The 26,311-nt window shown below is 37.2% G+C and overlaps 1 protein-coding gene across 2 annotated transcripts in view; it reads right to left on the minus strand.

The window, feature by feature from the left end:
* The window catches only part of MCCC2 (methylcrotonoyl-CoA carboxylase 2), an 86,580-nt gene that overhangs the window by 59,381 nt on the left and 888 nt on the right, over nt 1-26,311 (minus strand). For both annotated transcript variants that reach the window (XM_036764325.1, XM_036764318.1), the window contains exons 2-6: nt 17,481-17,547; nt 13,432-13,516; nt 12,987-13,088; nt 10,485-10,612; nt 3,263-3,375 (exon numbers count right to left, since the gene is read on the minus strand). In XM_036764325.1, the coding sequence (XP_036620220.1) occupies nt 3,263-3,375; nt 10,485-10,612; nt 12,987-13,088; nt 13,432-13,516; nt 17,481-17,547 (495 nt within the window). The remainder of the gene's footprint in view (nt 1-3,262; nt 3,376-10,484; nt 10,613-12,986; nt 13,089-13,431; nt 13,517-17,480; nt 17,548-26,311) is intronic.

Here is a 26,311-nt window from a genome sequence, read left to right on the forward strand (position 1 = left end):
GTGAAAGACCAACACAAGCCCAAAAACAAGAATGCTGCCAAAGCCCAGGCTCTTTTGATCTGCTTTATTAAGGAAAGCAATGTTAAGGGGTTGAGAAGTTTACTTTAATTCAGCATACAAATACCACTCACTTAGTTCAAGGGAAAAAGCCAGCACCATGAACTTCAGTGCAAAATACAAACAAATTACAAACATCGACAGACAGACCCAATACAATTCATAGTTACCAACATCTAGGTTCAGCCCAGGAGCTCATAACAAGGGTTGGCCCACAGTCACGCACGCCACCACTACTGTGGGTAAGAGCTCTGAAAAAGACAACGCCAACCACTGGTTTTATATCTTTTTAAGGGTCAAGGGTGAGTCACACATGTGACTCATCCACATGACCTAGAATCGTCACAAAGAGGCGACTTAAACCCACGTGTTCTAAAAGCCTCTGATGTCCCAAACATGTCACTCAAACTCATGTGTAAACTAGGCCCTCCCCTGAGGCAAGGAGGTCACCAAGGACTGCCAATTCTAATCAAGGAAACAAAGAACAAACTCTTCAAGGGCACTTGGTTGAACTGAGTGCTAAAAGCCCATTTTGTTTACCAACACACCCCAGCCCCGGCGCAGCAAAGGTGGTGCAGCCAGCAGCAGTAGGAAGTTCCTGTGGCTCCTTCCAGAGGTCCAGCTGTACCTGCTTCCAGTCCCAGGCCCACCCGGCAGGAGGAATCAAGCGGCTGATCAGAGCAGGAGTGCAGGGAACATTTTACTGGCATAGAGGCAGGGTTCTCTTGCTTTGCCCTGCTTGGATCTGGGTCATGGTCCTGGTTGGTGATTCTTGGGGGAGGAGGAACACTGCTGTGAAAGAGCTTGCTGTGTATAAGTAGCTCTGAAAACAGCAGTACAAGACCCCTGAAGCTTGGGACAAAGCACTCTCCACTCTGAAGGCAGACAAAAAGCTCAAGGGTCAAGTAGTTGGCTGGGAACATGACCAGGCAGCGAAAAAGGACTCAGACTATAGAATCTATTTCGGTGACAAAGAAGATCAAAATATATAGCCAGAAGAAGTCAACAAAGTCAAAGAGCCTACATCAAAAGCCTCCAAGAAAAACATGAATTGGTCTCAGGCCATGGAAGAACTCAAAAAGGATTTGGAAAAGCAAGTAAGAGAAATAGAGGAAAAATTGGGAAGAGAAATGAGAGTGATGCAAGAAAATCATGAAAAACAAGTCAACCACTTGCTAACGGAGATCCAAAAAAATACTGAAGAAAATAACACCTTAAGAAATAGACTAACCCAAATGGCAAAAGAACTCCAAAAAGCCAATGAGGAGAAGAATGCCTTGAAAGGCAGAATTAGCCAAATGGAAAAGGAGGTCCAAAAGACCAATGAAGAAAATACCACCTTAAAAATTTGATTGGAGTAAGTGGAAGCTAGTGACTTTATGAGAAATCAAGAAATTATAAAACAGAACCAAAAGAATGAAAAAATGGAAGACAATGCGAAATATCTCATTGAAAAACCACTGACCTGGAGAATAGATCCAGGAGAGATAATTTAAAAATTACTGGACTACCTGAAAGCCATGATCAAAAAAAGAGCCTAGACATCATCTTTCAAGAAATTATCAAGGAAAATTGCCCTGATATTCTAGAGCCAGAGGGTAAAATAGAAATTGAAAGAATCCACCAATCACCTCCTGAAAAAGATCCCAAAAAGAAAACTCCTAGGAATATCATAGCCAAATGCCAGAGTTCCCAGGTGAAGGAGAAAATATTGCAAGCAGCCAGAAAGAAACAATTTGAGTATTGTGGAAACATAATCAGGATAACACAAGATCTAGCAGCTTCTACATTAAGGGATTGAAGGGCTTGGAATATGATATTCCAGAAGTCAAAGGAGCTAGGATTAAAACCAAGAATCTCCTACCCAGCAAAACTAAGTATTTAATACTCCAGGGCAAAATATGGACTTTCAATAAAATAGAGGACTTTCAAGCTTTCTTGATGAAAAGACCGGAGCTGAATAGAAAGCATGAAAAGGTAAACAGGAAGGAGCAATCATAAGGTACTTACTAAAGCTGAACTGTTTTGTTTACATTCCTACATGGAAAGATGATATTTGTAATTCATGAAACCTTTCTCAGTATTAGCGTAGTTGAAGAGAATATACATATATATAGACAAAGGGCACAGGGTGAGTTGAATATGAAGGGATGATATCTAAAAATAAATAAATAAAGGGTTGAGAGAGGAATATGTTGGGAGAAGGAGAAAGGGAGAGATAGAATGGGGTAAATTATCTCACATAAAAGTTGCAAGAAATAGCAGTTCTTTGGAAGGGAAGAGGGGGGCAGGTGAAAGGGAATGAGTGAATCTTGCTCTCATCAGATTTGACTTAAGGAGGGAATAACATATTGGGTATCTTACCCTACAGGAGAGTAGAGGGGAAGGGGATAAGATAGGGGGGATAATAGAAGGGAGGGCAGATCAGGGGAGGAGGTAATCAAAAGCAAACACTTTTGAAAAGAGACAAGGTCAAGGGAGAAAATTGAATAAAGGGGGACAGTATAGGTTGGAGGGAAATATAGCTAATATATGGAAGTGTTTTGCATAATGATACATGTGTGGCCTATGTTGAATTGTTTGCCTTCTCAAGGAGGGTGGGTGGGGAGGGAAGAAGGGACAGAATTTGGAACTCAAAGTTCTAAAAACAAATGCTCAAAAAAAAGTTGTTTTTACATGCAACTGGGAAATGAGATATACAAGCAATGGGGTATAGATATCTATCTTGCCCTACAAGAAAGTAATGGAAAAGGGGATAAGGGTGGGGGAAGTGGGGTGACAGAAGGGAGGGCAGACTGGCAATCAGGGGCAATCAGAATATATGCCATCCTGGGGTGGGGGGAGGGTAAAAATGGGGCAATCAGAATTTATGCCATCTTGGGGTGGGGGAGAGTAGAAATGGGGAGAATTTGTAACTCAAATTCTTGTGGAAATCAATGTTGAAAACTAAAAAATATTAAATAATAAAACAATCTTTAAAAAAAGATCAATAAAACTTTTTTAAATGCACAAAAGAAACCAAAAGTTTCAGAAGGGTATATATGCAAGACAATTTTGTTATTACTCTGTTAAATTAATACATACTTTTAAAAAACATGCTCTATGTAACAATTCACAGTTTCACATACAATTCTTTTGTTCTTCCTTACATACTGAAAAGTTTGTTTTATGATCATCAAGTTCATAATAAAAATAGGAAAATTACCTGCGGAATATTTTTAGAAGACATAATTGCTTGATTATAGAATGAGCGACCAAAGTGATCTCGATCTGGAAATACTTCTGCTTGTCGAGGTAAGTTTGCGCCTCCTGAATCAACTAAAGATAGTGAGAGCATTACAAAAATATATTACAAAGATTATACATTATGACCAAATGGGATTTATACCAAGAATGTAGGTATGGTTTAACATAAGGAAAACTATTAAAACATAATTGATTACATCAATAATAAAAGTGTTTTAAAACCATATGATTATATCAATAGATACAGAAAAAGCTTTTGATAAAGTACAACACTCATTTCTATTAAAAACACTTGAAAATATTGGTATAAATGGATTTTTCCTTAAATTGATTTTAAAAAAACCCCATTTATCTAAACCATCAGCAAGCATTACTTAATGGGGATAGCTAGAAGCCTTCCTAATAAGATCAGGTGGGAAACAAGAATGCCATTGTCACCATTATTATTCAATATTGTATTGGAAATCCTAGCAATAGCAATAAGAGAAGAAAAAGAAATAGAAGGAATCAGAATAGGGAATGAGGTAATAAAATTCTTTTTGTAGACAATATGATTACACACTTGGAAAATATCAAAGACTCAACTAAAAAGTTAGTTGAAACAATTAATAATTTTAGCAAAGTAGCAGGATATAAAGTAAATCCATATGAATCATTAGCATTCCTACACATCAAAAACAAAACCCTGCAAGAAGAGATAGCAAGAGGCACACCATTTAAAATAACTGTAGACAGTATAAAATACTTAGGAATATACCTGCCAAAACAAACCCAGGAACTATATAAACAAAATGATTTTTTAAAAAAAACTTTTTATACAAATAAAATCAGATTTAAATAATTGGAGAAATATTAATTGTTCATGGGTAGGTGTAATAGCAATGTAAATCAGAAGATCTTTCCCATTCATTAATAGGTCCATACGACCTGCTTAAGTCACATGAGTTTGAGTCACTTGAAGCCTGTGATGGGAGGAGCTTGCTGAAGGGGTGGAACAGGAAGGGTGGAGCAGAGCTGAGAGGAGGTTGGACAGAGCTAGGAAAGAGAGAGCAGGTGGAGGAACTAGCATAAGTGAGAGAGGATGATTTTGTTTAAAGGAGTTTGTGGGAAGACGCTAACGGAGGGAAGGCTTGGGGATTGCTAATATGTATAGATTTCTTTGTTGCTATGGATTTGGCTTTCCAGTGTTTGAATAAATGTTTTGGTTCTGCCTTCCACGTAGAGGGTCTGTTATATTTTGAAATTCTGAACTACACCAGTATATTCATAGCTGCCGTAGGTGCTGTATCATATTGGCGCTACAGTAGGCAGGGCCAATAAAACAAAAAAGACAATTTTACCTCAACCAATTTATATATTCAAAGCCACCCCAATTAATCAAAAAATTATTTTACCGAATTAGAAAAAATAATAACAAAATTCATTTGGAAGAACAAAAAGTCAAGCATATCAAAGGAAAAAAAAACTATAAAGGAAGGAGGTTTAGCAGTATCAGATCTTAAGCTATATTATAATGTTGTAATTATCGAAACTATCTGGTAATAGCTAAGAAACAGAAATATAGATGAATGGAACAGAGCAGACATACAATTTACAGCAGCAAATAAATATAGCAACCTTATGTTTGACAAATGTAAAGACTTAAGATTTTGGCAGAAGAATTCATTATTCGGTAAAAAATTGTTGGGAAAACTGGAAAGGAGTATGGCAGAAATTGGGTATTGACCAATATCTTATGCCATTTACCAAGATAAGGTCAAAATGAATACATGACCTAGATACAGAGAGAGATATTATAAGAAAATGTGAGGAACATGGAACATCTTACTTATCAAACTTATGAGCAGGAGAGCAATTTATGAATAAACAAGAGATTGAGAACAGAAAGAGATGTAAAATAGATAATTTCAATTACATTAAATTAAAACAGTGTGTAAAAAATAAAACAAATGTAGCCAAGATCAGAAGGAAAGCAGAAAATTGGGGGAAAATTTTTATAGACCATTTCTCAGATAAAGGTCTCATATCTCAAACACATAAAGAACTTTGTAAAATCTATAAGAATACAATTCATTCCCCAAATGATAAATAGATAATAAAAGAAATGAGAAAAGTGCTCCCCCAGCAAGAAAATAGCTATATATACAGAAAACTGTTTAAGACATTAACATCGCTTATCATTGGCACTCAAATCCCTCCATAACATGAACCTCATCTATCTTCCAGCCAGTCTGCAACTACTTATGTTCCCAAATTCTCCTCCCTACTGCCTATTCCGATTTTTGCTCATGCCAATCCCACCTAGAATGTCATTTCCTTCACCATTACTCATTCATCCTTCATGATTCAGCTCAAATTCCAACCATTACATCACCCTAAACACCCCATCTCAAATTGATCTCTTCCTCTAAATTGTTAAAGCACTTTTTGTCAGAATGAATCATCTGACAATTGTTTGATTTTTGACCTCTTTAACTATGTTATGAATTATTAAATATTTTGCTATTTCACTACTCACGCACCCATACATTGTGTCTCCACCTTCACAGCAAGCTCCAAGATGGCAAAGTCTATAGTCTACACATCTCTATAATCTCCTACAGTACCCCACATGAAGGTGCTTAGTAAATATTGGTTGATTTATTTTTATGTTTCAATATGTGGGGAGAAAAAATGAAAAATGAGAACAGAATAACAAATTCCACTTGTACAAAGGAAAAATTTCAAATGTTTAATATCTATGTTAAATATACATTTGAACCACCTATATAAATGAGTAAAGATGAAATAAAGATAACTTTGTTCAACAATATATTAAAGCAAGGCATAAAACAGGAAGATACGTGCTTACCCAAGGTATTACATAGAATCAGAGAAATTTCAGAATTGGAAAAAATCCTCAGTGGCCTTCCAGTCCAACCCATAAACAAAAAAGAATCTACAATATAACCAGCAAGTCCTCATCCACTCTTTGTTTCAAGATCTACAATGTCAAAACTGCCTATTCCATGTTTGAATAACCCTAAATAGGAAATTTTTCCTGACATCCAGTCCCAATCGGCCTCTTTTCAGCTTCTACTCTCAGCTCCTAGTTGTTCCTACTTCTGCCCTCTACGGACAAACAGAACAAATCTAATCTCCCTACCACACTATAATTCTTCAAAATCTTGAAGACAGTTATCATGTTCCCCCTGAGTCTTCTCTTCTCCAAGCTAAACAATTCCAGTTCTATCAACGGATCCTCAGGTGGTGTGGACTCAAGGCCTTTTACCATCTTATCTGCCTAACTCTGAACCTGCTCCAGTTATCAATGTCCTTCCTAAATTGTGGTGCCCCAAACCAAGTATAATACCACAGATTTGTCCTAGCCAGAGCACAGTAGCAGAAGATGTCCAGCAGAGTCCAAATTAAAATGAGATTCCCTATAAGTAATGAGATATTTCAGATACTCCTGTTTATGGATAATACGCAGAACATATTAACATGTAGAGCCTCCTACATAAAATCCATAATCACTCACAAGTTGAGTCTAATTATCCATCAAGAAGAAAAAAGCACTGGATTTGGAATGGAAGGCCCAAGGTTCAAATGCTGGCTATGCTACTCACAGTACCCATGAGATCTTAAAAAAAAACACTTAACTCTACTGGAACTCAGTTTCCATACCCACAAATACAGAGTGGACCAAATAGATTAGGATATAGCTGGATGGACAATCAATACAGCTGGTCCATCACTACCTTTATTTTGGATAGATGCTATAAATGGACAATGGGCTGGGCCCAGGACTGAACAGGAAGAGAAGAACAGACTGAACAGCCTTTGAGAAAGTACAGAGAGCTTTACATGGTCCCAAGTTGCTCCCTTGAAACAGAAACCCATCTTTTTTTTAACATCATTATTCTTCCAGTGATGCTGTGTGGTTCTATATCATAGAATATATCAAGCACTGAAAAAATAGTGAGGGGTTACCCAAAGGGTAACTGAGAAGCACAGAGAAGAGGAATAAAAGTTGTGATAAGAGAGAGGTATGACTGGAGAAAAAATGGGCATTCATAGAGCAAAAGCAGGAGATAACCAATGGGCAGACAGAGGGTTCCATTCAGATCCACAAAATATCAAAAGAGCTAGAGGAAAGGCCTGAGTTAGTAAGTGGACTAAGCCCTTGTGGAGGATTTATGATAGGGCATCACCCGTTCCACAGACTGTGCTGATCTCTACATCACTGGAGGGAGTCTGCCATGAGTGGAACCACAGATTCATCATCCATTCACTCTCTCATTCAACAAGCATGACATGCTTGATATGTGCCAAAATATAAAGGATACAAAAACAAAAGTGAAACAGTCTTTGTCCTGAAAGAAATTACATTCTATTGAAGGAAACATTTATACAGATGGGTAAATACAAAATACATAGCAAGGAAAAAAGTGTATGTAGTATAACTGATGCAGAGAGAAATATTAAAACCCTATTTCAGTGCCAGTTATTATCAAGGTACAAGGGAAAGAGCACTGGATTTGGAATGAAAGGACTAAGGTTCAAATGCTGGCTATGCCACTCACAGTACCCATGAGATCTTAGACAAGTCACTTAACTTTATTAGAACTCAGTTTCCATACCCACAAATACAGAGTGGACCAAATAATCCCTAGGATTTCTGCCAGCTCTAAAATTTATGGTCCAATGATTCTATTGTCCTTTTATCACCAAACTTTCTACCTTTGCTCATGCAGTTATGAGAAACTTCAAGGTACTGAAGTATGAAAATAACTAGACAACCTAATTTACATAATTGAACCATCATCCTAGAAGATAACCCTTATGCTAAAGGACAGTTGATCCAAGACTAGCCATTTTATGGGGGTGTTTATTTTGTATTATACATATACACAGGCATTAGCCATAGACTTCTAAACAGGGATATTTAAAATGCCATTCCCTCCAAGTTTTGTAATATTAATGATCTATCTTTATGATAATGAGCAAATGTCTGAGAGTTAATGCATGCATTGTACAGGTGAATGAATTCTTTTCAAGAAATAAGATGCCACAGTCAGAACCTGAAAAAAGTCTATTCAAGATGGTATCAGGCCTGTGTGTTTACTGGCATGGGATGAGAGGCAGAAGGTGAAGGTCCATTAGCTGAGTTACCAAAATTTATCAAAGGTACAATAACACTGCAGTCTCTTTAAAAAGTTCCTTGCATCTACAAAAGTAATAGATGAGTTCCTCATTTAATAATTAAGTTTAACATACATAATAGTCACCACAATGTAAATAGACTGATCACTAAAAGGTAGTCCAACTCTGAGTAACTGGAAAACCAATGAAGTTGCCTGAAGACAAGTAATGCAATATACCTTTCTCCTTATGGCAGAAAAGTCAGGGACTTCTAAAACAGAACAGTAAATAAAATGTTAGATGTGATCACTGTAGAATTTTGCTTGTTTTTTTCTTCTCACAAGGAACAGTTCACTTTAGAGAGGGGAAGAATTTTTTCAAAGAGAAACGGCTGTAACACAAAGATAAGTTTTCAATAAAATAATTTTTAAGAAAAAAGTTCTTTATAAAATGTTCACAAGATAGACTATGAACACTGAGAAATTTATACTACGCATAGAATGATTTTTTGGCATACAAATCTACTTAATACATATTTACTGATTTATTCCAACAAACACATAGATTTTAAGATATAAGAAACTACAACATTTACAAAAATGCTGAGTTAACATTTATTTGGAAACAAATAAAATCTGCAGCAGAGAAGAACTGGAATTTCAGAATTGTTTTTTGACTGAAGAGAGATAATGTTTAATAAATGGCTCATTTCACCATTATCACTGAGTTTGCTAGGAGGCACAGTGAATAGGCTTAAAGTAAGAAAGATCTGAGTTCAAATCTGCCCTCAGACACTTATTAGCTGTGTGACCCTGGGCAAGTCACTTAACCTTTGTTTGCCTCAGTTTTCTCAAATGTAAAATGGAGATAAAAGCACCTATCTGGCAGGGCTGTTGCGAGGATCAAATGAGATAATATTTGTGAAGGACTTGGCACATAGTAGGCACTTAATATATACATGCATGTTCTCTTCCCTCTTCCCTTCAGATCTAGTTCCTTAATATATTTATTACCCTCAGCTGAAGTTCTTACTTTCAAAGTTCTTTCTAGCACCTTATTAGAAATCAGGGTTCAGAAATGGGATCATCACAGAGAAGTGATGGACACAGAGTACAGATTGAGGCATATTTTTCTAGGACAAAACCAGTCCAGATATTTGTTTTGTTTGATAAATGTTTTTAACTGAGATGTCTGTTTTTCTTACTTTCTCAATAGGGTGAGATGGAGGGCAAAGGAGGTGAGAGGAAGATACGGCAGATCTTTGGGGAAAAAATATAATTTAAGGTTAAAAAAAGAACAGGATCTTATGCAAATACCTTCTGATGATGAAATAAATGACACAGCCAAACTAAACATATCATTTAATCAAATTTTAATACTAAAATCTTAGGCTGGTCAAGCATTCAGATAAAAGTTTCTTAATCTGGGATCCATGACTTTTTTTAATATTCTGATAACTATATTTCAATACAATTTGTTTCCTTTGTAATTCCATGTATTTTAAAACAATTTTCTGAGAAGGGGTCCACAGAACCCCCGATTTGGATCTTAACAGTGTGCACTGTCAATCATCTAAGTGGACTAGTAGCCAAAGTCTCATTAGGCCTTTAAGAGCATTAGCAATTAGAGGGTCAATGACTTCACTCATTCATTCAACAATCACTGACTGAGTACCTACCACATGCAAGGTATCATGCTGGATTTTGTTGGGAATACAAAGAAAAATATGACCCAACTCCCTGCCTTCATGAAACTTAAAGTCTCAAAGAGCAGTTAAGAACTGTACACAAATAACTACACAATAATTTGGAAGTGGAATTAAGGTTGCTATGTTAGAGTAAAGGAAGAACAAATTACTTTTATTTGGGTGTAAGGGAAGGAAGAAATCAGAGAAGTCTTTGGGGAGGAACAGAGTCAGCAAGCCCCACACTGCCAAGGGCCACTGCTTCAGAAATCCCCACTGATCATCATCTGGGTATGCAGTCTCTTTCATCAGAACCTTTTTTTCATTTATATCTCTGAGTACTATTTAAATGATTTCACTTTTGCTGACTTACCTAAATACAAGCAGGGGAGCCTGTTTTGCAAGGCAATTTCCTGAGCCCGCAAGTGTTTTTTCACTGTCACTGGGTAATAGGTCCCACCTTTGACAGTTGCATCATTGGCAGCAATCATGCACTCCACTCTGAAAGGTATAATATCAATAGAACGTGAAAGGTTTCTGCAAAATTAAAGGCCTATTTCATTTGTCATTACAAGTCATCCTGCCACAGCTGTCCATTTCAATTCAATGACTATGTATGAAGTACCTCTGCACAGCCCCCCACCCCAGACCTGTAGCGGCATATTTATTCTATTTATAGTTATAGAGCTATGTATCTCCTCCAGCAGAGCAGAAGCTCCTTGACAACAGGGGTTGTTTTCTTCTTGGTACGTATATCACCAGCATCTGGCACAGAGTTTCTGGGTAATTAATTCATTAGACTAGCCAGCAATCAATAACATCGATGCTCAATGGTTTCTCTCAGTAACATGGAGAGCCGGAAAGCCTTAAATACTTTTTGAAAGGGAATGCCCCTGACAGATGGAAATCAGCCCTGAGGGGTAGACATTTAATGAGGAGATGGGCTAGAAGTCTTCAACTCCTCCTTCTGAGACCATGGCTTGACTATGAGACTTAGCCACCCTCAGCAATCTGGGCAGGGAGATCCATTTTCATCCAGACCTCTCTGGCTGGTTTTCTCCTTCATGAGCTAGGTTACCCTAAACTCAAATGGAGGAGTACAAGGGCAGGGGCTCCTTTCCCCAGTGTAAGACTGGATTCTATTTACACTCTAAATAGAAGTTAAGTCTCCTAGTTGGTTGGGGTCCCACCCAAGATTGAAAAGCATGTTTTCTTCAGGGATAGGGGTAATCTCATCAATCAGTCAAGTCTTTCAGAGACTGACTTTCTACAGAAGCTGGGCCTTAAGGAGGAAATGAAGGAGAAAAGCCTGGATCCCAATTTAATAATTGGTTATTAATATAATAGTAAAATAATAATTTCTCTCATTTGTGATATAAGACTAGAGCTTATGAGAGACTAATGCTGAATTATATATAGATCTTGAAGTTATCTGCATAAATGATAATGAAATCCATAGGAACCGACAAGGTTACCAAGTAAAAGAGTATAAAGAAAAAAGAGCCCAGAGGAGAGCCTTGAGGTACACCTACTGTCAGGAGTAGGGGCGGGGGGTGGAAATTACATGAATTGGGAAACAGCAAACAAGACTGAGAAGTAAACTGCAGATAGTTAAGAAGAGAACCAAGAAAGAATAGTACCACAAAAATTTAAAGAGGAATATCCAGGAAGAGATGGTAGTGCAAAGCATCAAATGCTGCAGTGACATAGAGAAGGACTGGAATCTGACCAGCCATCAGATGTGGCAATTAAGAGATCACTGGTGCCTTTGGAGAAAGCAGTTTCTATCGGGTGATGAAGTCAGAAGCCAGATCGAGAAGGGGGTGAGAGAAGATAAAGTGGAAGCAATGAAGGCAGACAGCTTTTCGCAGAAGTTGTCTATGAAAGGGAAGAGAGATGTAGGAGTTTAGCTCTAACTAGTGTTCTTTAAGGATGGAGGAAGTTTCAGATATGATGATAGGACCCAGGGAAGAAGCCAACAGACCCGGAGAAATGATACCTGAGGAGGCTGGCAGGGGACAGGATGAAAGGTGCATCAATCAATCAACAAGCATTTATTAAGTGGCTACTATGTGCCAGGACATTGTACTAAGTGCTAGGAATACAAACACCAAAGTAAGACTGTTAATGCCCTCAAGAAGCTTACATTCCAATGGGGAGATACAACCTATTTGCAGCTATGTAAACACAAAATCTATACAAAATAAGCAGTGATTACACTATGGTAGAGACTAATAACTAGGGGGACTCAGCAGTGTCCTCTTTAATAAGGTGGTACTTGACCAGAACCCTGAAGGGAGCCAGGGATTCCTACAGCAGTAGTTTAAAAAAAAAAAAGGAGAGCATTCTAGGCGTGGTAGTAGCAGAAGACAGAATGTCATATATGGCGTACCGGAAGCAGGACAGTTTACCTCGAGCGTGGAAGTGTGAACAGGAATAATGTATAATCATCCTGGAACTAAAGAATGGAAGCAGATGGTACAGGGGTTTGCATTTTATCCTAAAAGTGACAAGGAGCCACTGAAGATTCCTGAGCACCAGAGTGATCTGATCAGTCCTATATTTCAGGAACAGCAATTTGGCAGCTGTACAGATCGACTGGAGAGGTAAGAGACTGAACGCAGAAGTGCAGGGTATATATATGGTCTTCCACTGCTAATTCAGACTAGATAGAAAGGAAAGAGGAATTTGGAGATAGAGACTACCTTGAAAGAATTTAGATGGATTAATTTGAACCCTCTCTATAAAGAATCTCTAATCAGCATAAATTCTGCAAATCTAACATGGAAAGCAAAGTTCTAGACATACTGGCCACATGAAATTGAAAAGTCTTTTTTCCATGATGAACTGCACAGAAGACATGTAAGGTCCTTACCCTGACACTCGGCCAATGCCTGCAATAATTCCACCTGCTGGGACCTCTTCATTAGGATACAACTGGTAACCTGCAAACTGGGAAAGCTCCAGGAATGGAGATCTGCAGGGAGGAAAAGGATGTTATGTAAATTACTATCATTAAACAAAGCGAACACATTTTTTAAAAAATTTTCAACATCAAAGGTACTTTTTCTTTATTGCTAATCTTCAAATGTATGCCTTTAGTACACTATGAAGAAATTTCCAAATGAAAATCAAGAATTGCAATTTTATTGGTTAAAAAAATTATTATAAGAAATTAAATCCCACTATAATTAGGCAGACCATCCGTAAACATTTATTAAGCAACAGAGAATGGCAAAAGAAGTCTTTGTTCTCAATTACTCCACAAGGCTACTCATTTCTAAGAGGTGTTCTGCATTAGCACTTAAAAATATACTAACCCTGGATCCAGGAGTCTGTCGATTCTTTCTCTAGCGAGCAGTTTTCCTCTTGCTATGTGAAGTTCCCGTGCTTTCTTACTACCTCCTATGACAATTAAATGATTCATTAGCATTACAATAATAATGGCCATTTATATAGTCCTTTAAGGTATGCAAAATATTCAATATACATTTTCATTTGACCCTCATAACTCCTCTATGAAATTGGTACTACAAGCAATACCCTCTTTTTATAAATGACAAAAACAAGGTAAGGCTTAAAGATTTTAAGCAATTTGCCTATGGTAACACAGCCAGTGTCAGACAGAAATGGAACCCAAATCTTCCTGATGCCAAGTGCAGCATTCTACCCCTTGTGCTTCTGCGCTGCCTATTCCTACCACAAAGCAGATGTTGCAGGCTATTATCTATATTTATTGTACTACGAAATAAACTAACAATTTACATCTAGCCTGATGACTCTTTTTAAAAGTTTAAGATATCACTTAAGGAGGCAGTTGATTCTTGCATCTACTTCTTTTGCTTATAGTCTACTGACTTCTGAAAATTAACCACAATATCACCACTGCATGGAAAATCATGTTTCCTGACATATTTTTCACGACCTTCTCCTGTAACACCTTTGCACTGAAATCGCAGAGTATTATATATACATATATGTATATATAAGAACATATATATGTATATATAAGCACATATATATGTATATATAAGCATATATATTATATATATATGTATATGTAAGCACATATATATGTATATATAAGCACAATTCCTTGCACACATTAGTCATTTTTACTAAATGCTTACTAAATGAACAAATTTTCTTTGTGATTAAAGAATCTGTCATCAAGGGTACTATCATCCTTACAAGCACCAAGATTTACAACCTCAGACACTCTCACCTCTCATATCCAATCATTTATTAAGTCCTATTGATTCTACCACCATAACATCTCTTGTGTCGATCTCCTTTTCTCCAGTCACAAATATTACCCTATTTCAGATTCTCATCACCTTTCACCTGGCTTATTATAAACATTTTCCCTGCCTCAAGTCACCTCCCTTCTCTATTCAACTACCAAAGCAATAATCCTAAAGCACAAATCTATGTCACTTCAAATTCAAGAAGCTTCAGTGGTTCTCTCACGCCTATAAGATCCTACACAAACTCCTCCATCTGGCATGAAAGTCTTTTATAAAAGGCTCCCAGCTTCTCTTGTTTAGGCTTATTGCACATTATCCCATACACTGTATACTGTACAGTCCAATGGGTCTATGTGCTACTGGCAGGACCTGACATTCCATCCCTAAGATTCCCTCCTCAGCCCAGCCTCCAAGAATTCTTACATTCCTCTGAAGCTCAACTCAAGTACCACCTCCTACACAAATGTCTTTCCTGCTCCCTTCATATTTTCAGGGCCTTATGCCCATTCCTCTCTTTGTTTGTAAATATTTTGTATTGGTTGATCTACGTAAACAAGGTTTCTCTCCAAAAGAATGTAAACTCTCTCTTGAGGGATCATAATGCCTCACACACGGTACGCATTTTTGCTAAATGTTTATTGAATGAATAAGTTTTCTTTGAGATCAAAGAATTTCACTGTTAAGGAACCAACCTACAAGTGATAAGACTCTATATTTAGACTGGTTCTCAGAAAGCAGACATAGTCTGTTATTAGGGCCATACTCAAAGTTTTGGTAGCACAGTAAAAAATGCCAGAATCTCCACTCTGCTAGCATGGTCTCTGAGAAACCTAGGTCACCTCTATACCATGTTAAGGTATCATGATGCGACTCTGTGAAGACAATGCACATACGTGATGCTTAATAAATGTTTGCTGACCGAATCACTGGGCAGAAGTACCCCCTTTGAGCCTAAACTTTCTTCAGGGGAATTAGGTAGCAGATGTAAAGAATCACTAGCCTTCTTAAATTGTGAACTTCATAGAGGTCAAAGTATATGGTATGGCTAGAGTCCACTAAAAAAAAAAAGTTCTCTTTCAGAAGATAACCAGAAGTTTTTTGGTTTCCCTACAACTATACTGCTTATACACAAAACGGTAATTCAGCATTCAATAAGCACTAAAATATGTGTAGCACTTTAGTAAATGAAATTAAATAACATGCTTAGTTCCAGTAGTTAAGGCTTTAACAATAATAAAACTATAAATAGTTCCTTACTCTTCCCAAACAAATGACTAAGTCATCAAAAAGCAGTATTAAAGGCTGAAACATAAGAGAACTCAAAAACTGTAAAATTCAAAGGAAATCTGAAACAAAGGCAAAAATGACAAAATTGGGGGAAGAAAAGTAAAGGGGAGAGAGGAAGGGAACAAAAGGTGAGGGAAAGTTAGCTATTCTTCACAATTCTTTCCATTTAACAAGGCTTCCTATCAACAAAAACATTTTAGTTCATTATTCTAAGTGATACCTTGAAACCCTGATATTTCTAATTCCTCTTTATTTTCTTAAGAAAAAATTAACAGGAAAGTGTTTTATTTTGAAATTAGAAAACTCATGCCCTGCAGTAATAGAAAAAGGGGCAAAGACCAAAGCGAATTACTCTCATCTTTCGTTCTACATATTTATACAAAGAAAAAATGCAAAGAAAAATACAAAATGCTAGGAACATAGTAGGACCCCCACAACATAGTACCAACCCCCCTGAAAAAATCTGACAAATCAGAACTATTCTAAGGCCATTAATCATAGCAGCAACAGGCAAAATTGTAAAGTAGTTAAACAAATAACTCTTCCCTCTTTTGGTGTCCACCTGGCAAGCAACCAATTCCATTCTCATCTAGCACTGTGGAATTCCTCACTCATCTTTGTCATGCCTAGGTCTGCTCTCTCCACAAATGCTCCATGCTTCTGCCCAAAAGACCAAATAAGGCAAAACTATAGACAGGTTAATGTTAGTGACCCCTCCTAAGTAATTAACAGGGTGTTTTTAGAGACCAAGACTTATTTCAAAGAATAGGTTGTAAAAGCATAGCATTTGAGCTAGAAGTTCCCTCAGAGGTTATCTAGTCTGACATTCTCATTTTATACATGCGAGAATCAAGACCTGTAGAGGAATTATTTGCCTAAAGTAACTTAAGTAACTGAACTCAGCTCCTCCAACTCCAATACCATTCTTTCCAGTGCAACATGATGCTTATGAGGATTTTTATGGTGCTAGTTGAAGAACCTAGCAAATGAAAGGGGCAGGTAGACACCTCTTCAAATTATATCATGAAATAAACATCTTACTCTACCTAGGAATAGCCCAGACTGTAAAAAAAAAAAAGTCATTTCTTTTCTGACCAATAAACTTATCAACAAGCATTTATCAAGTACCCTTAGAAAATAAATTCCTTTGGAATAGAGATTGTTTCACTAATGTATTTGTACCCCCAGCGTCTAGCACAGCACCTGGCATACAGCAGGCACTTAAGTGCTTACTGATAAACTGACTGACTGATACAATGTGCCTAGCACTGTACTAGGCATTGGGGATACCAAAAAAACAGTCAGAAATTGTTCCTGCCCACAAAGAGCTTACATTCTATTGACAGAATATGAATAAATGGAAAACATATAAAAAGTACAAGTTATTTTGAGGGAGGGGTGAAATATTAGTAAATGGAGAAAATCAAGAATGGACTTATATAGGAAGTGGCATTTTATCTGAGCTTTTAAGGAAGCTGAAGACTATAAGAGGCAAAGGTTGGGAGTAAGCACACTGAAGCCGAGCCAACAGCACAGAGAAAGAGGAGGACGTGCTCTGAAGGACAAGGAAGCCAGCTGGGTTAAGACAGAAATCATAAAGGGAGTATGGCATAATAAATTTGGAAAGAAAATTGAGGCAGAAATTGTAAAGGGCTTTAAATACCAAACAAAGGAACTTCATCCTAGGGACATCAGGAAGTCACTACAACTTTCAGGCAGGAGAGAACCATAGCCAGACTTGTCCTTCAGGAATATCACTTGGGCAAATCTTCACAGGATAAATTATAGAGGCATAAAATTAAATTTTAAAATAAAATAAATATCACTATATTTACCTAGCTTGATATGCTCTGCTCGCTCATGAAGTTCAGTCACTAGAGCTTTCATTCGTTCATAGTTTTCCTAGAACAGATTAAAAATAAAAATTAAAAAGTTATGGGGAAATAGATAACTGGTGAAAGGATGTGACAGTAGTACTAGTAATAGCAGCAGTAGCAGCAGCAGTAGACGTCACCCTCGTCATCACAGGTTTGCAAAGTTCTTTACGTGTTAGTTCATTTGATCCTCATGACAACTCTCTGAGGTAGGCACCATTATTATGCCCATCTTACAGATAAGAAAACGGAAGCTGAAAAAACTTAAATGATTTAACTAAGGTCACACAACCAGGAAGTGTCTGAGGCAGAATCTGAACTCAGGTCTAACTCCAGGTCTAGTGCTATCTCCACTCCACCTACTAATTAAAAGAATTACAGCCATGTGAATAATAACAGCCACATGAAAGAATGCTCCAAATCACTAATAATAAGTAAAATGGAAGCCAAAAGAGTCATGTCACTTCTTTCTCCCTGAAACATCACTCTCCCTTTCATTCTTTATTATTTAGTTATATGGATAAAAAGGCTTTGTTAAACATCCTCTAGTTTACACGGTGCTTTCAAAACATTTTCCTCACCCATAAGCTGAGGTAGCTAATATGTTACCTTCACTTTACATATAACAAACAAGGAAAAAATTGAAACCATTTTGTTAGGATCATTCAACTAGTCACAACCAGTTAGTATAAGACACAGGACCTAAACTTAAGTCTTCGGACCACTACTCTTGGTATCAAATCACAGTGCCTCCTGGAAGGCACCAGAAGGACAAGGCAGGTGACAGGGGTGGGAGGAAAAGTCAGAAATATTTTTTCAAGGGTACAGAAAGGCAAAGGTCAGTCCCCAAGGGCTGGGAGAGCCAAAAAATTGTACACAGTAGTCAGGAAACTAAAAATCAATCCAAACAGGACAAGAAGCCAGAAGGTCTAGAAGGTTCAGGGGTACAAAGTATGTTGCAATTACAGATTAAATAAACCTGTCCCTGAGTACAAGCCCAGACGGTCAAGTATGAATCAAAGACAACAGTAAACAGTGTGTTTCCATTATCAGTTTAATAGCCCCACAAAAGACCCAAACAAAACATTTGCCCTTCTACTAAGATCAGAGTGATGGGCAAAGAGAAAGTTGGGGAAAGTATCCTATTTGTTACATGTGCTCATTTCACCCTTTTAAAAAAAGGAAAGGTGAAAAATAGCTTCTTTCACTCAAGGAGATACTTTGATTCTTAAGAAACCTGACCTTAGGCAAATCATTTAACTTCTATGAGACAATCATAAAATGAGAGGATTGCAGTTAAATAACTTCTTAGGTTCATTCCAGTTCTAAAACTCTTACTATTAGGATCTCTGAAATAATCAGCCATTTGTCCAAATAATATTTTTAAACTAACCAACTAATCTTTAGTTTTTGTAAAGTAATAGAATGTATCATCAAGAGAGGTTGCATAGAATTTTTTAAGACAGATATTTTAAGTTGTATTTTGTTTATTTGTTTTTAGAGGGGGAAGGCAGGGCAATTGGGGTTAAGTGACTTGCCCAAGGTCATACAGCTAGTAAGTGTGTCAAGTGTCTGAGGCAGCATTTGAACTCAGGTCCTCCTAACTCCCAGACTGCTGCTCTATTCACCTAGCTGCCCCTAAGTTGTATTTGTAAGACAGTTGTATTTTGTAAATAATTTGAAGCTACCTCAAAATAAAGGCAACAAAACCTCTCCAAATCTAATATAATTTATGATTCTATGGGTAATGCTTCTGTCTGTCATAGCTACTCTTTTGCTTCTTCTAGCACCAAAAAGACCCAGTCACCAACCTCATTCCATCTTAATGATTATGAAGAAAAATAAACAGGATGTGGGATCAAAATTAAAAGCAAATTTGCCCTAATGAGTCTCATGAAAACAACTCTCTGAAGTTTCACCTTATACTCAACTTGCAAAGATAATAAAAGAGGGATTAGGGCTGCTAGGTGGCTCAGTGAGTAGAGCAGCAGTAATGGAGTCAGGAGGAACTGAGTTCAAATCCGGCCTCAGACACTTCACACACTTACTAGCTGTGTGACCTTGGGCAAGTCACTTAACCCCAATTGCCCTGCCTTTCCCCCCTCCAAAAAAAAAAAGAATAACCTTTCTTTCCTCTGTTTTAAACAAGGGTAAGCTTGAGGTAGGAGGGGAATTTTTCAACAAAAACTCAAACCAGCAGGTCTAGTCACTAGTGACACAAAACATCTACTACCCACTCTTGCCTGGCTCAATAATATTGCAAGAGGAGCAGGAGAGAGATTGCTTAACATCTCCCAAAAGTTCTGGAATCTTTTTCATACTTACAAATCCATCTTCAATCTGCATTTTTAATTTAAAGAACAGATAAAATTCCTTATAGCCTTTTTATGACCATTATCCTACCTCCACCCTCAATATTAAATAAGTTCTAATCTGAGAGAAAATCATCAAAAAATAGAGAAAAATAGACAACTATTAAAGAATACCAAAAATCTTGAAATGCTGTGTTTGATGGAAATGTAAGCCCCTTGAGGGAAGAGGTTCTATTTCACTCAGTTTCTAGCACATCATTAAAATGTAGAGCTTCTCCCAGGCCATGGAAGAGCTCAAAAAGGATTTGGAAAAGAAAGTTAGAGAAGTAGAGGAAAAATTGGGAAGAGAAATGAGAAGGATGTGAGAAAACCATGAAAAACAAGTCAATCACTTGCTAAAGGAGACCCAAAAAATACTGAAAAATACACTGAAGAAAACAACACCTTAAAAAACAGACTAACTCAAATGGTAAAAGAGGAGAAGCCAATGAGGAGAAGAATGCCTTGAAAGGCAGAGTTAGCCAAATGGAAAAGGAGGTCCAAAAGACCACTGAAGAAAATACTACCTTAGAAATGAGATTGGAGCAAGTGAAAGCTCGTGACTTTATGAGAAATCAAGATATTATAAAACAGAACCAAAAGAATGAAAAAATGGAAGACAATGTGAAATATCTCATTGGAAAAACCACTGACCTGGAAAATAGATTCAGGAGAGATAATTTTAAAATTATTGGACTACCTGAAAGCCATGATCAAAAAAAGAGCCTAGATATCATCTTTCAAGAAATTATCAAGGAGAACTGCCCCGATATTCTAGAGCCACAGGGCAAAATAGAAATTGAAAGAATCCACCGATCGCCTCCTCAAATAGATCCCAAAAAGAAATCTCCTAGGAATATTGTCACCAAATTCCAGAGCTCCCAGATCAATGAGAAAATACTGCAAGCAACCAGAAAGAAACAATTTGGGTATTGTGGAAACACAATCAGAATAACCTAAGATCTGGTAGCTTCTATATTAAGAGATCGAAGGGCTTGGAATACGATATTCCAGAGGTCAATGGAGCTGGGATTAAAACCTAGAATCACCTACCCAGCAAAACTGAGTATCATGCTCCAAGGCAAAATTGGACTTTCAATAAAATAGAGGACTTTCAAGCTTTCTCAGTGAAAAGACCAGAGCTGAATAGAAAATCTGACTTTCAAACACAAGAATCAAGAGAAGCATGAAAAGGTAAACAAGAAAGAGAAATCATAAGGGACTTACTAAAGTTGAACTGTTTTGTTTACATTCCTACATAGAAAAATGACGTGTATGATTCATGAGTCCTCAATATCATAGTAGCTGAAAGGAATATGCATGTGTATATGTATATATATATGTTTATGTATATATATATAAGTGAATGTGCATGTATATATATGTATGTGTGTGTGTGTATATATATATATATATAGAGAGAGAGAGAGAGAGTACAGAGGTGAGTTGAAGATGAAGGGAAGATATCTAAAAGAAATAAAATCAAATTAAGGGATGAGAGAGCCACATACTGAGAGAGGGAGATAGGGAGAGATAGAATGGGGTGGATTATCTTGCATAAAGGTGGCAAGAGGAAGCAGTTCTGTGGGAGGAGGGGAGAGGGCAGGTGAGGGGGGAATGAGTGAATCTTGCTCTTATCAAATTTGGCCTGAGGAGGGAATACCATACATACTCAATTGGGTATCTTACCCCACAGCAAAGAAGAGGGAAGAAGATAAAAAAAGGGGGGGGGATGATGGAGGGGAGGGCAGATGGGGGTGGAGGTAATCAAAAACAAACACTTTGGGAAGGGGACAGGGTCAAGGGAGAAAATTCAATAAAGGGGGATGGGTTGGGAAGTAGCAAAATATAGTTAGTCTTTCACAACATGAGTATTGTGGAAGGGTTATACATAATGATACACATGTGGCCTATGTTGAATTGCTTGACTTCTTAGGGAGAGTGGGTGGGAAGGGAAGAGGGGAGAGAATTTGGAACTCAAAGTTTTAAAAACAGATGTTCAAAAACAAAAAAAAAAGTTTTTGCATGCAACTAGAAAATAAGATACACAGGCAATGGGGCATAGAAATTTATCTTGCCCTACAAGAAAGGAAGGGAAAAGGGGATGGGAGGGGAGTGGGGTGACAGAAGGGAGGGCTGAGCAACCAGAATATACATCATCTTGGAGTGGGGGGGAGGGTAGAAATGGGGAGAAAATTTGTAATTCAAACTCTTGTGAAAATGCTGAAAACTAAATATGTTAAATAAATAAATTTTAAAAATAAAAAAAAGAATGCAGAGCTTCTATGCTATACGCATAATGGGAATTTAGTAAATGTTGATATGCAGCCAGCTTTAACACCTACCTCATAAAGGGTTCAAAAATAGAAAATTACACATTCAAAGTAGCCCAACAAGTGAAGAATACAAATATACTAGCACTTATTTCCAGGGATTTTCAAGTACTTTAGAATATGTGATCTATGCATAGCTAAGGGGAAAGAGGAAGGAAGATCAGCAGGGAAAAAGAATTTCCAGCAGGAAAAATTTGATAAATTTAAAAACCAAAGGCAAGAGCAAGCTTGAGACTTTGCCAATATTTCAAACAGGATTCAAATCCGTTTACTCTTCATATAAATTCAACGCTCTTTCTATTACACCTTCCTTGGAGAAAATTTTCAAAAACCATCTCTGTTGGTTACCACTATGTCTGCAGAATCAATGGATTCTTTTTAGTGTGATTATCTCAGAGAGTCCAATAATTATATGGAACCTTTACTACATGCTTTGCACATAGTAAACAATAAATGTTCATTCATTCATTTCTATTTTTCCACCATAAGAACAGAAAGAACAAAACTCACATATGCTTACATCCCTGCTGCATCATCCATTTTTACCGTTACAAATATGTATGGACCACTGTTATTTGTTTTAAACTTCTCCTAAAAGATAAGGACTGAGTAACCATGTTTAACTACTTTTATAAAGCATGCAATGGTACCTTAGTAAGATCAACAGTCATAGTTAAGGGACCACTCTTTCTCTCAGTTCCACAAACAACCTAAGCTTGATTAGCGTACGAAATGAAGGAGATGTCTGCCACAATGTGGTTGTACTCATAACTAGACTACCTTGAATTTATTTTCTTAATCCCAAAGTAATAAGTCTGCTAATGAGGATTGTGACTATTTCAACTAGAAAGCAACAGAAGCTTGGGGGTAAAGGGAGCATCAGCATCCATCCAAAACTCAAAGCCATTCTTTCCCTTAATAGTAAGTCCCTGAGAAACTGGTAATCAGCTTACCCCATAGTATACAGGATAGAATAGATCTTTCTGTAGCCTCACTGTACAGAATTTCTACCCAAGTGTATTGCTGATCCCATGAAATAAGCCCAGGAAGTCTTATTCTGTTTTTGTCAGTGGTCTAACTCTGGCTGGAAGAGTAACTAAAAAGTGGGCCAAACGTAGTTGGGGCAATGGCCCATTATAAGAGAATGGGTTATTTTCATGGGGCTAGCAATGCTCTCGCCTAGGAATTCTGGACAGTACGCTACAACATATAAAACACATAATGTGCAAATATACTGTGGGGGTAAGCTGGGGTATTCCAGAGATGTTTCTTATATGACCATGCTACACTCTTGTATTTATCTTGTTAATTTCCCTTGCTTCCATTTTTTGTTCCTATCTTTATAAAAATTTAAGTTTACCAATGAGTTAACTGGACATTCACAATTCCCATTTCCTTCCTCATCTGATTTGCTTCTCTTTGCATTTAGAATTTTACTCAAGATCTTTCCATCGTTCCTGAGTTGACTTTCCTATAGACTTTTGGCCCATGGAATCCCATCCATCTTTTCTTTGAACCCTTGGAAATATGGTCTCTCCCAATTTAGGGAGCCATATCAGATTAAGTCAGGCTTTCATTTCCTTCTCTAGTACAAGTTTTAAGATGGACCGTTCACTTCCCCCAAAGGCTGAAATGGTCACTACTATACCCAGAACCATCAGTCTGATGATATCCTTCCCATCCTTTAAGGTTCAATTCAAATGCCACCTCCTCCATGAAGTCTTCCCTGATCCACTCAGCCTGAAGTAATTTCTCCTTCATTTAATCCCATAGCACTTTATATTCTTGTGCACTTATTCTAATCTGGATGGAGAAATGGAATTGGAATCAGACAACCTAGGTTTCTAACCTGGCTCTCAAGTTACTTGGTTCCTTTATGACCTTGTACAGCACAGTTCACTTCTTTCATTTACTCATTCCTACAGTCGTTTGACAAATATTTAAGTATCTACCATGTGCAAGGTACTATTCACAAGATACATGTGTATCATATATCATGAACATTGTGTCACAGAAATAACACAAGCTCATCTCAAAAAATACACAAATAACTATGATACAAGGACAAAGCCCAAAGAAAGTGCCAGAAGACACTTTCAACAGGGAAAGGACCTGGGTCTTGGAGCATCCTGATGGGAAAGGCCTGGGTGTTAAAGCATCAGTTTCCTCAACCATAAAATGAGGTTGAGACTAGAAAAAAAGAGAGGTTAAAAGACCTCTAAAAGTCATTTCCAGCACTAAAGGCTTTTGACCAAATTGTATTTATCTGTGCATATGCCCTACCACCTATTAGACTCTAAACTCTCTATTAATGATTGGCTAGTAAGTGGCAGAGATTCATGCCCAGGTTTTCCAAATCCTGGATTCTTTCCATTACATCATAGGTTCCTTTCAGGTATAGAGTCCACAATTCTACTTCTGATTCATATCCATCCTTATGTACTAAGAAAAGCAGCACTGATTTGCATAGGTAATAGTTAATGTTGACATTGGATTTAAGTTACAATAGTTTGATCCTCAGAACAACCCTAGAAGGTAATACTAATGGTCTTAATGGTCTTTAGTATTTTCATTTTATAGGTGAGGAAATTAGGGTAAGTAGAATGTAAACTCCTTAATAATAAGGACTGATTTTCGTCTTTGTACCTTAAGTCTCTAGACATTGCCATGTCATTTTTTTTTGTCCACATCTGTGATTTCAATGATGTTGGGAATTCCTAGTGAGGAAAACTCCCTCTATCAATGCAGACAGATAACTAACTGTTCTGCAACTTAGTCTTAGAGTTATCTGAGCCACTCAAAGGTCAAGTGATTTATCTAGTGTCACAAAGTGAGGGTGTGTATGTGTGTGAGAGAGAGAGAGAGAGAGAGAGAGAGAGAGACAGGGAGAGAGGGAGAGAGAGAGAGAGGGAGAGGGAGAGAGAGAGAGAGAGAGAGAGAGAGAGAGAGAGAGAGAGAGAGAGAGAGAGGTGACACTTGAACCCAATTCTTTCTGACTCAAAAGGCAAGCTTTCTATCCATCATGCCACACTGCCTCCCACCTTGCTATACAGTAGGCATTTAATAATAACTGTTTGTTGAATTGGATTTGTAACCACAGAGTGCTAAGTGAGAGGTAGTGAAGACAATGATTCAAGTGCTACTTATGACACATACTGGGTAAAAGCCTTTCGGCAAATCACTTAACCACTCAGTGTCTCAATCAATGCTTTAAGATTGTAAGTTGCACATGACTAATATGGAAATGTTTTTCATGACTTCACATGTATAATCAATATCATATTACTTGCCATCTCAATGGGTAGGGGAGGGACTGGAGGAGAGATTTTGGAATTCCAAATTTTAAAAAATCAATGTTAAAAATAAAGAATTATCAAAACATGAAGAAAAAAGGCTACAGGTTACAGAACAGGTACTTAATAATAGCACCTACTCTCAGGGTTGTTGTGATAAAATCAGATATTTGTAAAGTGCTTTGCAAACTTTAAAATGCTATATAAATGCTAGCTGTTATTGTCATCTTCATCATAATTATTATTATTACTCTTAGGTCTGTGGATATTGAAATCACAGATCCTATCAAAAAGGGACTTTATAAACAAGAGCTGGTATTTATTACCTATGCAAATCAGTAGACTAAGTATTACAGAGGATATGCTGATTGAATATATGTCACATATGACACAATTATAAGACCTGAAGTTAATCCATGGTATAATATATGTATAAAGAATCCTAGATTTGGAGTCTGAATTCTGCTGTGCTATTTAATAACTATATGGCTATAAGCAATTCACTTCAGGGTCTGTTTCTTCTAAAAGAGAAGGAGAGAGAGAAAGAGACAGAGAAGAAATATATAAAAAGAGATGAGAGAGATAAGAGAGAGACTAAGAGAAAGAAAAAGAGATAGAGAAAGTTAAAGAGAGATAAAGTGAAAGACAAAGGAGAGAAAAAGATTAAGAAAGACTCGTGGTTCATTCCATTGGTCATAATTCTTCTTTACAACATGACTAATGTGAAAATATGTTTAATATAAATGTATACGTAAAACCTATATCAGATTGCATGCCATTTTAGGGAGGGGGGCGGGGAGAGAAGAGAAAGACGA

The sequence above is a fragment of the Trichosurus vulpecula genome, chromosome 1 (assembly GCF_011100635.1).
Source record: "Trichosurus vulpecula isolate mTriVul1 chromosome 1, mTriVul1.pri, whole genome shotgun sequence".
Lineage (NCBI taxonomy): Eukaryota > Metazoa > Chordata > Mammalia > Diprotodontia > Phalangeridae > Trichosurus > Trichosurus vulpecula.